This window comes from Callorhinchus milii, unplaced genomic scaffold, assembly GCF_018977255.1.
Source record: "Callorhinchus milii isolate IMCB2004 unplaced genomic scaffold, IMCB_Cmil_1.0 Scaffold8, whole genome shotgun sequence".
Classification (NCBI taxonomy): Eukaryota; Metazoa; Chordata; class Chondrichthyes; order Chimaeriformes; family Callorhinchidae; genus Callorhinchus; species Callorhinchus milii.
In genome coordinates this window covers 8,288,307-8,302,331 of record NW_024704749.1, presented here as the reverse complement: position 1 = coordinate 8,302,331, position 14,025 = coordinate 8,288,307, and the positions used below count along the sequence as shown (strand labels likewise).

The window sequence follows — 14,025 nt, the reverse complement described above, 5'->3', positions numbered from 1 at the left end:
CCCACCCACACATATACCCCCCCCCCACCCCCTCCACCACCCCCTCACACATACCCCCTTTCATCTGCGCTCTGAGTTATTACATCTCATCCACGCACCAAGTCCACTGATAATCCATCTGAGAGGTGGTCAGAGTCGGTCAACTGCTAATCTCGTATCAAAGAGCGAATTATTTTTCCATTTGAACGACTTATTCTGTCCAGGGGAAGGTTTTAATGCCCCTTCTTCCCCCCCCCACCCCCCCACACACACAATCTGTGAGCCCCCAACCCTGGGGAATAACCTCCCCAGCCCCACACCACTGTGTCGCTTCGCTCCGCAATAACTTGTTTACTTAAGCAAAGAAAACCCTCATCAGCCCTACAGGGTAATAGATACACAGCCTTTTATTCTCTCTCTCTCTCTCTCTCTCTCTCCTTTGGTTCTCTCAAACCCTTTTCAGTTTGGGGTGCTCCCCAGGATATGCGCTCTCGGTCTGTTTCGAATGACTAATAATCCTTGCATTTGATAACGGTGCTTTATTTTACCACGGCGTTGAGACGACGTGAAAGGCTTCACCGGGATACAGTGTGAGGCGAATTGACTGTATGTTTTGTGGGCAAGTTACTGCGAGTGTGAGTGTGTGTATGTGTGTGTGTATATATATATAATATATATTATGTGTGTGTGTGTGTGTGCGCGTGAACACTGTGTGTCTTTTCTTGAATCGGGCAGTGATCCCTCACAGCAAAAGTCAATGTTTCAGTGTTTACAATGGACTGATTATAATTGGAAATGTGTGAGAGAGAGAGGGAATACGCAGACACCCCCCCCCCCCCCCCCAATATGATCCCGTGGCTGTGCCTATCTTTCACCGGGTTACTGTGCCAGGGGCTGCTCAGTGAGCTGGCACCATTAACCCTTCACGCTGTGCCAGCGGTGACGAGGTGGGGCTGGCATCTGGGTTTGCTCTCTGTCCATCGCTTGTTTCTTGTGAGCGAGAAATCAGCTCAGCCTCAGCATCGCAAGCTCAGGCACACCAAGGTCGTTATAGGGTTGCAGGCGAGACGGGTGAATGACCCAGCTTCTCCCTCTTCTCTCTCTCTCCCACCCCCTCACCACCACCACCCCCGCCTTATAATTAAACAACCCAGGGAGTTCTGTGCCCCCCACCGCGTCACAGCGATTATTTTTCAAAGACTAAGAAACAAAACATAAAATTGGTACATCAAAAAAAAACTGGAACCCGAGACACCGGCCAACCTCGAGACGGTGTATTTTATTAATCTATTAATTCCCTGAACTTTACACTGACTCCTGTCCACACACACACACACTCACACACACACACCCCTCTGCGATATTACCAAACACTCGCCCACAAACATGCAGCATTTTACGGTAAAACCTTTTACAGTCCAGTATTTTGAGACTGTGTGATAAGGCGCTGCATCAAATACAAAGCTTGTAACTATTATTATTAATACTGAATTACAGGCAGTGGCGGGCTGGTGGGTGGGTGAGGGAGGGAGGGAGGGAGGGGGGGGGTCTAAAATTCTAGGGAACGTAATTGTGAGCCGAGTCTTGGGATCAGAGGCCAGAGTATTGCTGACATGCAAGTCGTCCGAAGCTGACGCCTGAGTTGAAGGGCGCTCGCTCGCTCGCTCGCTGACTGCTTTCCTCTCACGCCGAGTGAGCGAGAGGGTGAATGAGTCACGGCGAATATGGCACTGTAACAACCCACGATCACGTCCTCCCACTGTGTAGAGCTGAGTGCACGTTAACCCTTTAGGTTCTCCCTGGGACTTGGCACCCCACCCCCTGTGCGTCTCTTTAGCTGCGAATCAATGATAATCAATGCGGTCGCTCAAACCGCCACTTCTGTGGGACGCTGCTGCCGTGTTTCACCCACAAATTACACGGCCGCTTTACAGTATGTTCCGTGAAGCGCTTTGAGGCGGCTCGAATCTCGCGATAAGGCGCTGTATCAAATGCGAGGATTATTATTAATGGCACGCAGTTCCTCCCTGGTTCGCCTTAAAAGACTGCGAGAAGGGAGACAGGTTTCGAACAGTCAAATCTCCTGGGCTGTGGCCGCTGGGATCTCGGTGTGATACAGATTGTAGAAATTAGACGCATTCCCGGGGGATAACGAGACGCTCGCTGGCAGATAGATCAACTAGATTGGAAAGCTGCTTCATTGAGTGACTCTGCAGTGAATACATTAATACAATAAAGATATTACAATCCACAGGAGAGTCACTCTGGGAGCAGCCACACTGAGGGCTGTTTAAAGCTGAGAAAAGGCAAGCTTTCCCCGTCCCGAGCATCCGAGTACTCTAGCCCGGCGAGGCCGCCTGTTAATGGGGATAGGTCGCCACTGGGTGGGTGGGGGGGGGGGGGGGGTAAAAGTAGCTACTTCGCAGATTTGTCACCCCCCCACCACCCACCACACACACGTAAATGATTGGGGTTTAAAATGAGCTGATTCTGCTCAATTCATATATGTGGGTGTATAATAATAATAATATACACACACATATCTACAGTGCATTCTGTGAAGCGCTTTGAGACGTCTGGAAGACTTGAAAAACGCTATATCAAATGCAAGGATTATCATATTTGATACACTGCCTCATCACGTCCTCGAGACGTCTCAAAGCACTTCACAGAATATACTGTAAAGTGAATTGAATGTAGATTTTGTGGGGTATATATATGTGTGTGTGTGTATATATATATATATATATGGGGTGACCAAAAAGTCAATCTAATAAGTCTTAAAAGAAATGTTTTTTTTAGTTAATAGGGTACTTATCATGACTTTTTGGTCACCCTGTTTGTGTGTGTGTGTGTGTGTGTGTGTGTGTGTGTATATATATATATAAATCCACGACTGGGACACCACTGCTGCGTTTCACCCACAAAAATACACAGTCGCCCCACTTTGCAGTCTATCCTGTGAAGTGCTTTGAGACGTCTCAGCCATATGATAAGGCGCTGTATCAAATGCAAGAATTATTATTGTGTCTGTGTGTGTCGCTGCTGCATGTGACTGACCGAAATGGGAAGGAAATAATAACAGCAATAATCATTGTATTTGACATAGCGTCTTTCATGTCGGGAGGAAGTCTCGATATCCTGCTAGCGCAGGATTTTACTGTAAGGTGCAGTGAATGTATATTTTCTGGGCTAACACGGCAGCCGGTTTGCACAGAGCGACGGCGATTTCAGCTGAAAAACTGTTGGCCAGGACACTGGGGTGGTGGGTGGACGAAGAGAAACTCTGTTCTCTTTGAGTTGTGTTGCGAGGTCTTTAATGTGTAGCAGAGCAGCTACAGAGGGGAACTCAGTTTAAAGGCACCAAATCTCTCTCCTCCCACCCCCCCACCCCCAGCATCGCACTGGAGTGTTAGTTATACCTGTGTGTGTGTGTCTGTGTGTCTCTCTCGTGTGTGTGTGTCTATCTCTCTCTCTCTCTCTATGGCCAATGTGTGTGTGCGTCTTTGTGTGCGTCTCCCTCTCGGTCTCTCTCTCTCTCTCTGGCCAGTGAGTGTGTGGGTGTGTGTATTGTGTGTGTGTGTGTGTGTGTGTGTCTCTCTCGCTCTCTCTCTCTCTGGCCCCTGAAAGACGACACCTTATGAATGATTGAAACTGAACCTCTTCAGCAAAGTGCTTTGATCCTTGATGAGAGCTATCCAAGTGATGAATTTTCAATGTAATTGCTGTGAAGACTTTCCAATCCATTCCTGCCACTGGCTATTATGACACACTCACTCCCTCTCTCTCTCTGTTTGCTCTCTCCGTTTTCTCTTGTTCTCTCTTTCTCTTTCCCCTTCCTTTCTTCTTCTTTCTCTCTTCTTCTCTCTCTATCTCTCCTCTTCTCTCGCTCTCTCTCTCTCCCCCCCCCCCCCCGACCCTGGGCTGGAAGTGGTCAGTAATCTGGAGCAAGAACAGGTCGTGGTGAGGGTATCAGTTGTGTCGATCAGTAATGGGTGTCCGCGGGGAGTGGAGGGGGAACGAGGGCCTGTGTAAACCGCTCCCTTGACCAAGCACCGTGAGGGGTTATTGGTGTGCTGGCAGCATCGCTATAAGCTCTACCATGACATGCAATACATTGCTTTTTTTTTGTGTGTGGTGTCCCATAGCGTAGTGGTTAGATTCCCGGGCGGGTCAGGGCGAAACCTTAGGCAAGTTTCCTTACTCCACACACGCACACACATATATATATATACACACACACACTCACACACGCAGCAGTAAGTAGGAACCCGGTTGTCAGTCGAATGGCGGATCGCTTTTCCAGGGGTTATAATTAATAATTTGGCCACTCGACCCACGACTGTTCGTGGGACGCTGCTGTGCGCGATTGGCTGCCGCGCTTCAGCCCACAAAGTGCACCGTCAATCCGCCTCACAGTCGGTGGTGTTATCCTGTGAAGTGCTTTTGCGCCTTATCACACCTCAGGCGCTGTATCAGATGCGAGGAGCGTTCTTCTTCTTATTTTGGCAGGTTGTGCAATTGTGTCTCAGACCCGATGAGACGCCGGTGATTAGCTGAGGCCGAGCGGGCGCGAGCGTGGGCCAGACTGACAGCGCCACAGCGTGGCAGCCTCACCCCCCGAAGCTCTTGCCAAGCCGCTCAGCAGCCAAGCCACTGTCCACAGCCTTGCTCGGCCCCATTCAGCCCGTCTCCCTGGCTCGCAGGCCCCTGTGAGCTGCCGTCACTGTGCCCGGCACTGCCTGACACCACCACCTCTTCCCCCCCCCCCCCAACCCCACCACCAGCCCTCGCCCGTCTCCTGGGGATCCCCAATTAGCTGTGTTTGTTTTACAGTGTAAAAGCCGTTCCACTCCAAATGGGCAACGGCAGCTGATATTCTCTCCATATTTATCTCAGTTAGTACTTTATTTGTGTGTGTGTGTGTGTGTTTCTCTCTCCTCTCGTTCTCTCTCCTCTCTTTTTCTCTCTCTCGCTCTCTCTTTCTCTCGCCTGTCTTCATTGCTTTCTTTTTCTCCTCGTCTCGCTCTCTCTCTCTCTCGCTCTCTGGGAGTTGGCTGGTGGCTGTCAATGTCCCAGCCTGACAATGCTTAAGAAACGATGACACAATGTGGGGGTTTATTGCCTGGCTGCCAGTTCCTTGGCAACCAGAGGGGCTGCACGGATATCCAGACTGGGAGCAGCGTGAAGCCGGCCTGACCCAGGGGAATACCCCCCACTCTCCCTTCCCCTCCGCCCCCTCACCCCACCCGAGAACGGTACAAAATGGGCCGATACAGGATTAAATGGGGAATTTAATCCCCACTTGATGTGATTCAGAAATTTCCCAGGAAAAGGGATTCCAATCGTACCTGGCGTCTGCCATGCACGGAAATCCATCACCGTGGTCACCGGACTCCACATGTTCCACACGTGTGCGCGCCACCGACACACGGAACCTTCCCGTGTCTGGAATGGAGCGCTTTCTCTCTCTCTCTCTCTCTCTCTTTCCCTCCCTCCTCTCTCTCTCTCTCTCTCTGCATCCTGCTCACTTAATGCCAGAGAGGACGAGGCGTAGGTTGGCTGGAACTGGTGCGTTGGGGATAACTGCTGGAGGATTAACCAGCTAAAACCGCATAGCTTGTCGTTGAGAGCGCTGTCTGGCAAGCGTCCCACTGCACATCCCAGCCAGGGGCACCCTAGACCTCGTGGAGCGTGTGCGCGCGGTGGTGTGGCGGTGTGGGGAGGGCGGACCTTTGGCAAATAGACAAGTCCTGACGGACCGTTGAGTGATGTGCCAGTGTGGGCCTGTCTCTCCGCAGCAACCACAATTCCACCTCCCTGCTCAGGCCTGGATTTTGGTAGTGGGCTTGAGGCGAGGTCTCGGAGTTGGGGTGTGTGTGCGTGTGTGTCCGAGCTGTGGGATCGGGGGGGGAGTGAGTGGAGACGTGGTTAATAGGAAACCTCCGGAGAGGCTGGTTCTAATGGATGGTCCCATTCATTTACTGCACAGCTTGCCCCCACCCATTTGCATAATCATTAGCCACAAGAGGCATTTCCATTCACAATGTGCCAGGCTGAGACATCGTTACGCTGAGCGGAGCAAGGGAGGGGGGTGTGTGTGTGTGTGTGTGTGTGTGTGAGAGAGAGGGAAGGAGAGAGAGAGTGTGAGTGGGGAGGAGAGGAGAGAGAGCGAGTCTGTGTGAGAGCGAGAGTGTGGGAGGCAGACACGGAGAGAGGGGAACCTTTGTGTGAAGGGGAAGAGCACAAGATAGTGTGTGTGTGTGTGAGAGAGCAAGCAGAGAGATGGGGATGGAGAAAGCGAGAGAATGAAAGAGCGAGAGACAAAGAAAGTAAATATGTGAGGGGTCTGAGAGAGAGAGAATGATTTATAATGGGGGAGAGAGCAAACTCCTATAAGGAGTTGAGAGTTTAGGCTGTTAATGGTTTGTTGTCATACTGAGAGCCTGGACTCATCACAATCTCTCTCTCGCTCTCTTGCTCTCTCTGCCTGTCCTCAATCAATGACTCCCACTGAAGCTGCAGTGTTAAACCACATGCCACAGATATCTCTGCTGTGTAATTTCATCCTGTGGCTCTCTGGTCCAGGAAAGATTTCCCACCTTGACGCTCTCTTACTCTATTTCCCTCCCATCTTCGCATCCTTCCCCCCCACCTCCACGCGCACACACACACGCACACACACTGTCTGCCGTAGTAAGTCTCCAAACTGGACTGAGTTCCAGAAAGCGCACGTCACCTACACATGGAAATTCCTGTGTCTGGAATGGAATGTGCTCGCTCTCTCTCTCTCCCTCCCTGGATGGATGCATCCTGTTTACCTAATTCTAGAGAGTATTAGGCACAAGTTGGCCAAGAGCAAGGCGTAGGTGGCGCCTAGTGTGTGCGTTGGGGGTAACGGCTGGGGTCTGACCTGCTGAAACCGCACAGCTTGCCATTGAGAGCACTGCCTGGCAAGCTTTCCCGGTGCTTGTCCAGCGAGGACCACCCTCGCTGTCAGGGCTTTGGCTTGCGGGGTTAACGGGAGCTGAGTGGGAGTTGTTGGGGCCCACGTCAGCGCTCTGAGGCGCCACCCTGCGTGGAGGGCGCTATATAAGCGCAAGTTGTTGTTGTTGGTGTGCCAGTGCCTTGGGATGTCCTCCCGACGTGAAAGGCGTTGTACAAGTATAGTTTCTTCTTCTGTGCATTGTGGAGCTAGGTCAGGGCTTGGACCGCACCCCCCCACCAACCCAATCCCCCACCCTCTCCCTCTCTCTCTCTCCCCTCCCGCCCTCCCTCGACCCTCCGGCCGCTGGCTGAGAAAACGTGACCTACATTGAAGCAGTGAGACTGGGCTCAGGGATGCGAGATCCCTGACAGGTGTGTGAGATGTGGAGCAGGAACCAGCGATGTGATGAGTTAACATTCTCCAGGGAGCAGCAATCCAGGTTATCTGGAGAGATCTTTGGTTTTAAATATCTCCTGCCTGTTTCACTGAAACACACCAGAGACAGCGCTTGCCGTTTCACTGAGAGCTATAGTGAGGAGGGGATTGGGTCCCACTAATATCCTAAGGACTTACAATAATAATAACTAATAATTATAAATATAAAACAATTATTTATCCATGCCTTTGTACTGTCCCTTTCACGTCGGATGGATGTCTAAGCGCTTCACGGTGGTACTCTTGTCAAGTGTAGTGACTGTGTGATTTGTAGGCAAACATGGCGGCCGATTGTACACTCGCAAACAACCATCTGGGTGGTGGTGGGGGGGGGAATTGTCGGCCAGGACAGACAGAGAGAGAGAGGCAGAGAGAAGCCCTTCTCTTTTCCAATTGCGCTGCTTGCTCTTCAATTAACGTCCGCCTGGACAGTGGACAGATGGGGACGTTTAAAATCTCATCGGAAGGACGGTGTTTCCGACAATGCCTGGCTCTTCCTGCCCCCCCAACCCCCACACACACACAAACACAAACAAACTCTTTCTACGGAACCTCCCCTCCTTTTTATGCCGGTGTCCGAATGCCCCCTTTCATCCAGCGTATGATTCAGCAGTCTGGCCACGAGTCAGGCTTTGCTAATCTATTAATTGTTGCTCCAATCCTGCCTGTTTAACACCTCATTAGTCCCCAACGACTACAGTTTAATGGTGTGTAAATGTCACCAGCAAAAAGCTCCCCATCGCCTTGAATTGCCCTCTTCCCGCCCCCCCCTCCCCACCCCCCCAAAAAAAATCTCGCCCCGTCGCTGTCTCGTGGGGTAGAACTCTATCTCGTTGAGAAAAAGGAAAGCAGAAATGCGGTCTGTAGCGACATGGCTGGTCATGTCAATCTACCCCGGGGAGGTGTGACGATTTACCCCAAGAAACAATCCCTGAACTCGTGGTAGTGCCTAATAATACCCCCCCCCCCCCACACACACACACACACAGAGTTGGTGACGTCGCCCCCTCCTTGAACACACCCAACCACTCGCCCACAAATGTGACCCTTCGCCTTCAAAGTGCTCACTGTCATTACGCTTCACGGCAAAAATCCTGGGAAGTGCTTTGAGATGTCTCGGTGATATGAAGGGACTGTCTCAAATACAAGGGTTTGACATCTTCCCCCCCCCCGCCCGCACCCCCCCCCACCCCATCTCTCCTCTCCTTCCCTTTCTCACATAATCTCTCCCTGTCTCATTCTCTCTCTCTCTTGCGCTCTCTCTCCGTGTCTCATTCTCTCGCCTGGGTTTACATGTTGATGAGATATGGCCAGTGGATGGATTGTGGTGGTTTTTGTACATGTTATTTTGTCATAACTATAAATTCTCACCGGCATATTTCACAGAGATGCTGCTTTTTGCAGCGAATGTAATGACAAATTATTTCTGGCGGGCTTCACATTATACAGCAGTCACACTCAGCTCTGTGTGTGTGTGTGTGTGTGAGAGAGAGAGAGAGAGAGGCACTGACTTCATCCACTGGGGTAAAAATGTACACTTCCAGCACTGGACCATTGACCTGGTCAACGAATCCTGACGTCAACTCCCAGAACAGGAGGGAAGGTGTGGGTGGAGAGAAAGAGAGAGGGTTGGGAGACAGGGGGAGGGGGGGAGAGAGAGTGGGGGAAGAAAGAAAGAGGGACGGAGAGAGTGGGGGAGAGGGGAGGGGGAGAGAATGGGGGGGTGGGGGTAGAGGGAGAGAGAGGGGTGGAAGTGAACAGGCGACATCCTAGTGTTAAACAGCCCCACTCTGCATTGAGTGTAAGATGTGACTCAATTTCGGTGCTTGATGTTAATTGAAGCTTTGACCCTCTCACAAACATTACCAAACTCAGCCGAGTGCCCCGTTGAGAGGTGGGGGTGGGGGGCGCTGCAGTGTGACGCTCAACATCTGCGGCCAAACCTCTGCTTGTATTTTATTAAGGAATTATATTGGGAAATCGCATCAGAGGCTGTCTCTAAAAATTAACAGCGTAGAAATGGTCAGCGTTAAGCAAAGCTGTGTGTTTCTCCAGCTTCAAGGGCTGTTAATCCTTTATTAGCTAATGGGCTGACACTAAGCTAAACCACACTTTTATCATTGTAAAGCTCGTCTGTAACATTCAACTGACTTTTATGGGGGCGATTTGTCACAACGGGACTGGGCTGCGAGGGGTGACAGTGAGCAGAGGGGGCTTTAACGGGGGGGCTGTGCATTGCTCACTATTAAGAATTTCCGTGGAGGACTGTAGCGTATTGTTGGTTAGAGGGCTCGCCTTGCAAGCGAGGGGAACCTGGGTTCGATTCCCGGGAGGGGTGAAGCATTAGGCAAGTTTCCTTACTCCCACCAGTCTCTCTTTACCCAGCAGTAAGTCGGGACCCGGTTGTTAGTCGATTGGCGGATCGCTTTTCCGGGGGGTAATAATCCCTTGAAAAACAATTAATCGGTCACTTCAATCCGTGACTGTGCGGAATCGGCTGCTGCCTTTCGCCCGCAAAATACACAGTCACTGCACTTCACAATCCGTTCTGTGAAGCGCCTCGAGGCGTTTCAACGACGTGGTGAGGTTTCCCCGGACGGAGACGGGGGTGGGGTGGGGGGAAAGAGGGGGTGCCCAGCCAAACGCGCTCAGTAATCCTCAGCTCAATGTCAGGCCGGCGAGGAGTCGCGAATCTCTTTAATAAAAGGGTCACTATCGCGTCTCATATATGTGACAGACAGACACCAGGAGATAAATCACCCAGTCGCGGTTGTCAGCTCAGTGTGGCTCCGCTCTGGTGTTTAATCAGGGGTCTGACGCAGCTTTCTGTCTCTGGTGCTCTCCCCCCACTACCCACAATTACTGTCAGCGAACGCCAGCGAATGTTCACCCACCCCCACACTCCTGCACCCTCCCCGCTGTCTCGTTGGCTGTTCCTTGGGCCCAGGGTTTCCAGGCTTGATGCTTTCTAAAATAACAACCCCCCACCGCCCCCCGGCGATGAGTGGGATGTTTTGGGATTAAGGAGGATTCGGGGATCACTCCCGGGTTAGAGACAGAGGAGAGCAGCGAGGAACGATTAGATAAGGCAAGGCTCTTCAGTTTTGAGAAGCGATATCTCTGAGGACACTCCATAAATATGTATAAGATGCTAAATGGGTTTGAGACAGCAACAGGAGTTTCAGATACCCTGAACGAGGCGGGGTGGGGAGGGGAGGTGAGAGAGCATGGGTTCAGGGGTGTGAAGGGCAATTTTGAAGAGAGACACGAGATAGATAAGAGACGTCAGCCTGGGCTGTGAGCTCAGACTCCCCAACGTGGGGCTTCAACCCGCAACCTTCTGACTCTGAGGCCGATGGGGGTGAGCGAGCCAGGCTGATGGAGGAGCACATTGCGATTCTGTGCTGGTGTGAAGTGGTGCTCTGAATTTGGATTGAGTGATCAGGATTACAGTCCGAGTTTGGGCAGCGTGCTGCGTGCAGGTGGCCTGTAAATCTGCAGCATTGACTGGAGCTTTCGCAGGAGTTTAATAGGCGACTGGGTTGTCAACGAGTGAAACATCTGTGGGGAGCAGCAGGCAGATGTGCAGTTGTCAGTCGCTGGGCTATTTCCCTGGCCGGGGTGGGGGGGGTACGGGTGTGGGGCTGGTGGGGTTGGGAGAAGACATGAGCTGCAGCCAGTGGGTGTGAAGGCAATGATGCCACTCACCCGCTGCTGGTGTCGTGCGTCTCGCAGTGATTTGCTAATCGCTGCATCCGATCCGTAACACTCCAATCGATGGCTGTACGAAGACAGAGCCGCTGTGGCTTAATTATTCCTAATTACACCTCCTCGGAGGCTAATGGTTCACACTCGCGGTCGCTCGCCTGTTGTGTTTGGAGGAGAGTTTTGGACGTGGCCAGATTGATTTCACTGCAAACATTTCGTCAATTACTCAGTGCGTTAATTACCTCTGAGACCAAAAACTCCCGTCGAGGCGAAAAGAAAGAAAGACTTTAGACAATCAATCTTCTCGCCTGTCTTGTCCCGGTCTCCTCTCGGGTTTGGGATCCAGTCGTGTCGTGGCGAGTGGGCTTCGATTCGCGGGCCGGGGAGACACCTTAGGGAAGTTTCCTCGCTCGCACGCTCACACGCCTCTGTTTCCCCAGCAGTAAGTTCCTATTCCATGCAAGTTTGACGTACCTCAGACTTACGACTGACTCGTCTGACCTGTGCCTGTGTTTTGCTTCCCCAGGGGTGCAGTGCCGTGGCGCTGGCGGGGGTCCGGGGGGCACGGACAGCGCTCAGCGCTTCTCCTCGCTGCCCGTCTACCTGCCCGTCCGCTACCAGCTGAGCCGGGCCGAGATGTCCTTCTTCCTGAAGGAGGCGGCGCAGGACATCATGAGGAACGCCAGCCTGCAGGTCCGGGCAGAACCTTTCTTCGTGCAGCGAGCCAAGGACATGCCGGTGGTCAACGCCACCTACGGGCCTTACACGGTACAGCGGGCCGTGCCGCGGGGCTTGCTCCAGGCCTCCGACCCCTTCACCACGGTGGAGAGGTTCACCCTGAACTGGCGGATCCGCACGGCCGTGCTGGTGGAGCGGCTCTTCCCGGACCGGCCCACCGTGCAGGTCCTGTTCCACATCACCGGCCGCGACTGGGACGATTACAGCCCGGACGACGACTTGCCGTGCGTCCGGCTGTACGGCTTCTGGGAGACGCGGGAGGTGCGGAGCGGCTGCCGGCTGGCCGGGGACCTGGGGCTGTGCGTGGCGGAGCTGGAGCTGCCGGGGTCCTGGTTCGAGGCGCCGGCCGTGGTGCCGGGCCGGAGGAAAGCCTCCTCGGCCGGCGCGGAGCCCGGGGACGGGACGGCCGTGGAGCTGTACTACCTGGTGCAGCCGGCCGACCAGGCCGGGGAGTGCGACGCCGGCGAGAACAGGAAAGGCAACGCCATCCGGCCGGGCCGCGGCGATGGGGAGGGGACCGGGGCGGGCGAGTGGGACGGAGCCGGAGCCGGGGCGGGCACAGCGCCTGACTACCTGCAGCGCGTCGGTAGCATCAGGCTGCACCGAGGCTCGGGCGACGCCCTCGCCAGGCTCACCGAGGTGCGGCTGGATGCCAACCTGGTCATCGCTGCCCGCCAGGGGGCAGTGAAGCAAGGGGAGGTCGTGACCTTCCGCGTCTCGCTGGCCCCTGGCTCTGCCGTGGAGCAGTTCACGCTCAGGTAAACACCGGGGGAACGGCCGGTGGGGTTGAGGTGGTGGGGGGGGGGGAGCAGGGGGTGCGAACTGGGGGCCTGGGCCGGGCTGGGCCGGGCCGGGCCGGGGGACTGATTGGGAGGGCGGGGGGGCACGGGACAAGGTTCTGGGTGGGATTCTCTGGTGACAAAGGGAATATTGAGGCTTTGGTTCAACACAGCACTGTCTGCGTTTCCCGTGACGTTCGTGTTCTGGAGGACGCCTCGATGTCGGCGGGAGGCGAGTGGGGGTGGGGGGGGGGGGGGGGAAAGGGGGCAGCGCGGCGATGAGGTACGTCTCAAAACTTGGCTCGACGGAGGGCGTCGGGGCACAGGAGGACGCTGCTGTGCGCAATTGGCTGCCGCGTTTCGCAAACAAAAGTACACAGTCACTACACTTTACAGTCATTTCTACGAAGCGCTTTGAGACGTCCTGACGGCGTGATAAGGTGCGACATCAAATGCAAGGAGTGTTATTATTCTGGGGGAGCACGGACCTCAGCGGATGGGGTGGGGTGGGGTGGGGTGGGGAAGTGTTTCTGGATTCAAGCGACGAGGGGAATGAGAATGTGCAGCGAGAATGGTACCGTGGGAGAGGAGATCCTTGTTGATTGCAATCCTCGCTGTCTGTCTGTCTGTCTGTCTGTCTGTCTGTCTGTCTGTCTGTCTGTCTGTCTGTCTGTCTGTCTGTCTGTCTGTCTGTCTGTCTGTCTGTCTGTCTGTCTGTCTGTCTGTCTGTCTGTCTGTCTGTCTGTCTGTCTGTCTGTCTGTCTGTCTGTCTGTCTGTCTGTCTGTCTGTCTGTCTGTCTGTCTGTCTGTCTGTCTGTCTGTCTGTCTGTCTGTCTGTCTGTCTGTCTGTCTGTCTGTCTGTCTGTCTGTCTGTCTGTCTGTCTGTCTGTCTGTCTGTCTGTCTGTCTGTCTGTCTGTCTGTCTGTCTGTCTGTCTGTCTGTCTGTCTGTCTGTCTGTCTGTCTGTCTGTCTGTCTGTCTGTCTGTCTGTCTGTCTGTCTGTCTGTCTGTCTGTCTGTCTGTCTGTCTGTCTGTCTGTCTGTCTGTCTGTCTGGTCTGTCTGTCTGTCTGTCTGTCTGTCTGTCTGTCTGTCTGTCTGTCTGTCTGTCTGTCTGTCTGTCTGTCTGTCTGTCTGTCTGTCTGTCTGTCTGTCTGTCTGTCTGTCTTCCTGTCTTTCTTCCTTCCTGTCTGTCTGTCTGTCTGTCTGTCTGTCTGTCTGTCTGTCTGTCTGTCTGTCTGTCTGTCTGTCTGTCTGTCTGTCTGTCTGTCTGTCTGTCTGTCTGTCTGTCTGTCTGTCTGTCTGTCTGTCTGTCTGTCTGTCTGTCTGTCTGTCTGTCTGTCTGTCTGTCTGTCTGTCTGTCCCTCTGTCTGACCGCACGGAATGAGCTGCGCTGTTTTT

General features: G+C 53.5%; 1 protein-coding gene across 1 annotated transcript in view; it reads left to right on the top strand.

The window, feature by feature from the left end:
- si:dkeyp-14d3.1 (transmembrane protein 132C) overlaps window positions 1-14,025 on the top strand; it is a 76,529-nt gene that overhangs the window by 2,084 nt on the left and 60,420 nt on the right. Inside the window, exon 2 of the mRNA XM_042337370.1 lies at window positions 11,637-12,606. Within this exon, the coding sequence (XP_042193304.1) occupies window positions 11,637-12,606 (970 nt within the window). The remainder of the gene's footprint in view (window positions 1-11,636; window positions 12,607-14,025) is intronic.